The 6,461-nt window shown below is 44.0% G+C and overlaps 1 protein-coding gene across 1 annotated transcript; it reads right to left on the bottom strand.

Annotated features, from left to right (window-relative positions):
• Positions 1-4,829: 4,829 nt before the first annotated feature.
• FOXG1 (forkhead box G1) lies at positions 4,830-6,209 on the bottom strand (the record flags this gene model as incomplete). The annotated part of the gene is made up of 1 exon (XM_082282910.1): positions 4,830-6,209. One exon carries the CDS (start codon positions 6,207-6,209, stop codon positions 4,830-4,832), a length of 1,380 nt encoding a protein of 459 aa, XP_082139036.1.
• Positions 6,210-6,461: the final 252 nt, after the last annotated feature.

The raw sequence follows: 6,461 nt of genomic DNA, 5'->3' as shown, positions 1-6,461 counted from the left end.
GGGGGGGTATTAAAAACAAGAACATTTCAGTGCACAGAAAAGCAGAGGAGCTACTACAGACACTAGTGCAATGGATAGACACCTCTGCAGTCTGTGTGTGTCTATATGTATGTATACATATTTATTACCAATGCTGAATTTGTAGTCGCGTTAAGATGTATGCGCATATACTTTCTCGGGCGCCTGTATTATTCTCGATCACACGATTAAGTGCAATAGCCGTGATTATCTAGAGGCAGACTTTTTTGTTTGTTTGTTTGTTTCCCATCCTAAGGGAAAATACAACAATTAAAGAATAAAGTCGCTAATAAAAGAAGGAGTCTTGCTCAATGTTCCTTCTTAAGCAAAACTCTGATGTGGTTCAGTGAAAACGTAACCGGCGTTCAGTGGGAGTTTTGCTTGAGTGAATAGTGAATACATGGTGATTGAGACCTCATATTAACACAAGTGGTGAGGGGGTGTGTACCTGAATCATAATTTCTGACATAAATCTTAATAATCATCAGAAGAAGTTATAAAGAGCAAAATGACTTCCCGGTTAAACTGTTTTTTTCAAGTATCAGATTAAAATATTATCACTCCCCCAAACAGTAGTTTTGTGCCATCTAAGTAAAATTACACTTTTGTTCACTTTCTTTTAAACCCTTTTGTAAGAATACATTCCACACAACGGATGATATTTTAGTGCAACAAAAGACAGATATCTAAAATATGACAAAAATTTGATTGGCCAAATACCGCGTTGAGAATTCGAGTTACTGTTTATTATGCTTCAAACATGTTTGCGAAGGCAGTCTTAAAGTCGTAATTGGATGTTTCTTGATGAGCAGATTTCTTCTCCTACGATCTACGCGAGCAAAGTTAATCACCTCAAACATCAACTAAGAATATAACAATAGCTCCTTAATTCCATAAAGGCCGCCCGTCCCCCATAAACACCCTAAATTAGGAAACGCTAAAGAAACGACGCTAAGACACCGCATCACTCTAGAAATGTGCATATTTTAAAAATCCTAAAAGCTTAGCTTGAGGATTTGACATATAAACCACCACGGAAACAAGAATCAGATAACAGAAATACTGTACGCTAAACCACCCCACCCCACCCCCCACCCCACCCCACCCCACCCCCCCAAAAAAACCGAACAAAATAACAAAACCACAAAAAGCCCGCCACCACCAAAAAACCACCAACCCCCCCAACAACAAAACAACAACAAAAAGAAAAACAAAACCAAACAAATCACCACTTCGCATTCAGTGCCGAACAAGCCTGTGCAAAGATTAGCCTAGCAGATATCCTCAGCTAACAAAAGGGTTTCTCTGGCTGGGGAGCAGGCAAAGGTAAAGACATATTTGGGGCCTTAGCGGTCCTGATACAATCCATGACAACTTTAGAGATTTATTGGCGTTATTTTGGTTTTGTTTTGGGTTGGATTTATTTTTTCCTTCACAAAAATAGTCTGTTTGCTGGTAACGTGTATGGAAACGTGAATAAATTACCAGCTCAGCAACCACCCCTGCGCCCGGTTTAAGAGAAAGAGGGAAAAGTCTGTGGCACCTGAACTCCTTAGGCAATACTTGGCAACACCGAGCCTAAAGGAGAGCTCTGGGAACGAGCGCTGGCTAAACTAAGTCTGGAGAGACATACATCAAGGCTACCCTTTTCAGGAATTATTATGCATCACGCTTATCTAATTAATGCTTATTAGCCAACCTCAAACTCTGACACGGCGAGATTGTGCTTTCTTCCAATCTGATCTGTCCCTTTCCTCCTTTCAGTACACTGACAGCAGATTTTTTTTACATTGTGAAAAAATAACACGTTACATATGTGCTATTGGATTTCCTACAGCATACAACCAGTTGCAAGTGGTAAATAATAAATCATTTTCTTTGTCAGCTGCAGCAGATGCTTCTCTTTTAAGTTGTTTAGGCACAAGTACACAGAATGGGGTCTCTAGGCTTCAAGAATTTAAATCACACCTATTGCATTTTATTATTTCCCACAGATTTGTTGGGAAAGAGTTTTGTTTTTTAGTATTTTTGCATCACTTGTTTTAATGACAATAGAGTAAAGAATATGGGGCAGCGTAGGAGCTTCCAAGTGGTGGTATCATCTCTTCTTCCCCAAACAAAGCAATCGTTTTCTCATAGTGATGATTAATTTTGAATTGCAGGAGTGAGAGTGAAAGTCAAGAATATCAGAGAGTTCTCTCCTTCTCCCCCACACAGTGCAGAGCTGGGTGTCCCATCTCTCATCCATAACCTTTCACTTCTCTCTCTTTCTTGTAGATCTGTTTGCATCTGTTTATATATTACTTATTTTCGGGGAGATTCCCTCTTCCTCCCCTTTTTCTTTCAGCACGACAAATACACCGTTTGCAAGAATTCAGATTTTCTATTGCTTCTTTATTCACCCCCCGGCATTTTTTTTTCTTTTTCTTCCTCTTTTCTGTCTTTCTAAGATAAGCTCTTTAAAGCGTTTGCGATAACATCTCCGACCTAGAGATTATTTTTCATTGGGCCTATTGTGAGCAGTCGCCGATTTATTGCACTGCTGCAGAGCTCAGTTTAGGCTACAAACGTAACAAATGAACAACTTGTCCTCTGTGGACTCACCGCGGGATCCAATTAGTTCCTAAACCTTTTGCACAAGTTTTCTAATTATTTTCAAGAGTTGTGGCCTTTATAGGCTTCCGTAAACTCATCAAGACACCAATTCTTTTTAGGATTAAATGCTTCTTAAAATTACTAGCAACGTTGCCCCTTAAAACTAATGGATCGATTCTCCGGGCAACGGAGCTTTCTTAGGGACGCCTGCGTGAGTTACTGGGCTTCAGCAGGCACTGCGAGAAAAAGACCTCGGTTTCAAAACTTTACATTTAAGTGCATCCATACAGGTTTGATCCGGGGGGAGGGAGGGGTTGTTTTTGGTTTTGGTGGCTTTTTTGTTTTTTGTTTTTTTTACCCCCATAGCGTTTAAACATCGGTATGCGAGGCAGGGTGTCACGTGACCCCCCGGCGCCCTGCCTCCCTACCATGGACTGCGCCTTCACCTCACCGGGCTCGGCTCCTGCCCCCCCCGCCTGGCCGAAGGGGCAGAGCAGAGCACTGGCTGCCAAAAAATACCGCTACTTTCACTATACCTAAAGCCAAAGTGTCTGCAGCACGAAAAGTATATAAATACATATAGCCTAGATACTTCCGGAAGAGTGCTCCTTTAAGATAAAGGTTATATTTTATACACGTACATATATCATAGCTTGCTAAATTTGGTCAAACGGTCATATGATAGCTAATATGTGTACGTATATACACACACATACACATCCTTTGCTAATATATCTCGAGTCATCAGAGAGACGAAATTAATTTCTTTCAGGAGAATAAGTACTTGAATGCATTTCAGAGATTGCAGGAAGAACACGTACCTATATAATAATGCACCTTGGCTTTTTCCCCAATGTGTGCTTATATACTTAAATTGTATATGTATGTATGTATATGTGCATACATATACAATGTTAAGCATCTTCAGCTTAAGGCAGTTTTTAGTAAGACGCCCTACCTCCTACTAACAATTTTTAAGCAGACTTTATAAGCGTTCTGCCCCAAAATGGACATCAAAATAGTGGCCGTGGTGTTTAATTAAATACCCTGATCCTTTACATTTGAAAATACTGCAGTTAAAGACAGCAAGGGAGGGGGCGGGGGGAGAAAGAAAGGAGCATGTGAAAAATGGTGGACTGTGCAATAAGCAGCGCTCTGATCTCACTGTAACTTTAAAGCCTCTGCCACATTAGGGTTAATAAAAGAGACAAAAAAACTATCAAGTATATATGAATTTAGCCTATTTTTTTATTTCTGTGTGTTCATAGTAAACATTTTTGTAAGTGACAAACACGGGCATATGACCACAGTATCACAATCAAGAAATTTTAAGACAACATTAACAATCACTCAAATTTATGCGGCTTTTGCGCAACACAGGTTACATATTTGCAAGGTTTACCTATAAGTACAATAGGTATTAACATTTCACTACATTTAGAAAAAAAATAAAGGTGACCTGTTAGTGACCACATACATCAAAATATACACAACACAAACTGAAGGCAATCATTAATTTTGTCCCCTTCTGATTCATTTGAACGGGCAGTGCTGCAAACTGAAATAATGTTGCTGTTTTTTAAAATTACTTCGTACACTGAGTGCATTTTCTAAAACCCAATCTTTGGTCTAAAAGTAAACAAACAAAGGAATTAAAAAAAAAAAAAAAAAAAAAAAGCAGTTCGGTAAAGAAAAGAATAAAATAATAAATGGCCAAAAGTAGATCTTGGGCATCTTTCAGTATTAATTCTGCTTAAATACAAATTACGTTTTGAAGTTTTTCTTATAGTTTTCATAAATTTAGTGGTTTGTTTTCTTTTTTTTTTTTTTTTCTTTCTTTCAAGGTCTGCACCCACCGACATATCCATGATAACTTATAATACTGCAAACATGGAGAATCGGGCGGTTTTTAGTGATAGACTTATCATATTTGAATAAAAAATTGCGAAAGCAGTCACTATTTAGATACACATTCTACTATAATTTTGTCTTCCAAACTTCATAGTCTACAATGCAATCTCCCCACATTGCACCTTGCTGACACTCCTCACCTTGGTGGAATAATAAACAACCCTAAAGACTGAACAAACGTACAGAAAATGGGGGACTTAATAAAAAATACCTGGACTTTTTTGTTTTGCTTTTTTTTCCTTTTAATTATCATTTACAATGCAAATGTGTGTAAAATGTTCACTTACAGTCTGATCCCATGGATGTTAATGTATTAAAGGGTTTGAAGAAGACCCCTGATTTTGATGTGTGAAATAATCAGAAAGTCCTCCGGAAAGTCCCGTTGTAAAACTTGGCAAAGAAGGTCTTAAGGACTCACAGGGGAGAGTGGAGGGCGCCTGTGGCGACGTGGAGGAGGAGGCTGCCCTGGCCGTCATTGAAGTGCTGCTTTGAGAAGTCATTGAAGGGTGAGGAACATGGGGGAAAAAGTAACTCGTCTGTCCTGCTAGGAGATTTACAGAGCAGGGGTTTAGGGAATAGGTGCCGGAGCAGGGAACTGACAAGCCACACGGCACTGAGGCGGCCAGAGCTGCTGCTGTGAGGTGATGAGTGGCATAAGGTATCTCTCCATTGACTAGTCTATCAACACTTAACCCATTAGACGTGGAAAAGGAGTGGTTGTTTCCCAAGGAGTTTTGAGTCAACACTGAGCTGTAGGGCATGGGGTGGCTGGGGTAGGCGGACGTGGTCCCATTGTAACTCAAAGTGCTGCTGGCCCGGGGGTGGTGCAGGGAGAGGAAGGGGGACATAGGCCAGTACAAGGATCCTGCCCTATCCATGAATGTCAGTCCGGTGGAGGTGAGCCGGGCGCCCCGCTTAAAGGCCAGCTTGGCCCGAGAGGTGGTGGAGCGCCGGCGGAGCTTGCCGGTGGTGCCCCCGATGAAGACGTCGTCGCTGGAGGGGTCCAGCATCCAGTAGTTCCCTTTGCCCGGGTCGTCGTAGTGGCGGGGCACCTTGACGAAGCACTTATTGAGCGAGAGGTTGTGCCGAATGGAGTTCTGCCAGCCCTGCTTGTTCTCCCGGTAGTAGGGGAAGTTCTTCATGATGAACTCGTAGATGCCATTAAGCGTGAGGCGCTTCTCGGGGCTCTGCCGGATGGCCATCATGATGAGAGCGTTGTAGCTGAACGGCGGCTTCTCGTACTTGCCGTTCTTCTTCTCCCCCTCCTTCCCGCTCTCCCCGTCCTTGGCTCCCTCCGCCGCCCCCTTCTTCTCCTCGGCCGCTTTCTCCTTCTCCTCCAGCTCCGCTGCCGCCGCCGCCGCCGCGCCCGCCTCGCCTTTGCCCGCCAGCATGTCCGCTTTGGCCACCTCCAGGGCGCCGGAGGCGGTGGCGGTGGGGGGCGGCAAGAGGTGCTGCCCCTTCTCCTCGTCCTCCTCCTCGGCTGCGGCCGCTCGCTGGGGCTGCTGCGGCGGCGGGTGGTGGTGGTGGTGGTGGTGATGGTGGTGGTGATGGGGGTGGTGGCTGTTGTGGTGGCTGTGGCTGCTGTGGTTGTTGTCGCTCTGGACGGCTTCGGGCACCAGGCTGTTTATGCTAAAGGAGGATTTCGGCAGCATTTTCACTTCCTTCCTATCTCCCATGTCCAACATCACACACTAGTCTGAGGGGGAAAGTTGCGGCGGCTGAGGGAGCTGCGCGCGGGGCGGCGGCGGAGGCGGCGGCCGAAGCGGTGGCGGTGGCCGAGGCGGCGGCGGCACCACCGGCGGCGGTGGCGGCGGCAGCGGCAGCGCAGTTGGACCGCAGTCTCAAGCGCTGGCAAGTCATGTAGCACGGACAGGAACCGCCGGGGAGGGAAAAAAATAATAGTAATAATAATCACCGATCAGAGAAAAATCAAACCG

Source organism: Coloeus monedula, assembly GCF_965178545.1.
Source record: "Coloeus monedula genome assembly, chromosome: 6".
NCBI lineage: Eukaryota > Metazoa > Chordata > Aves > Passeriformes > Corvidae > Coloeus > Coloeus monedula.
This window is presented reverse-complemented; position numbering and strand designations above follow the sequence as displayed.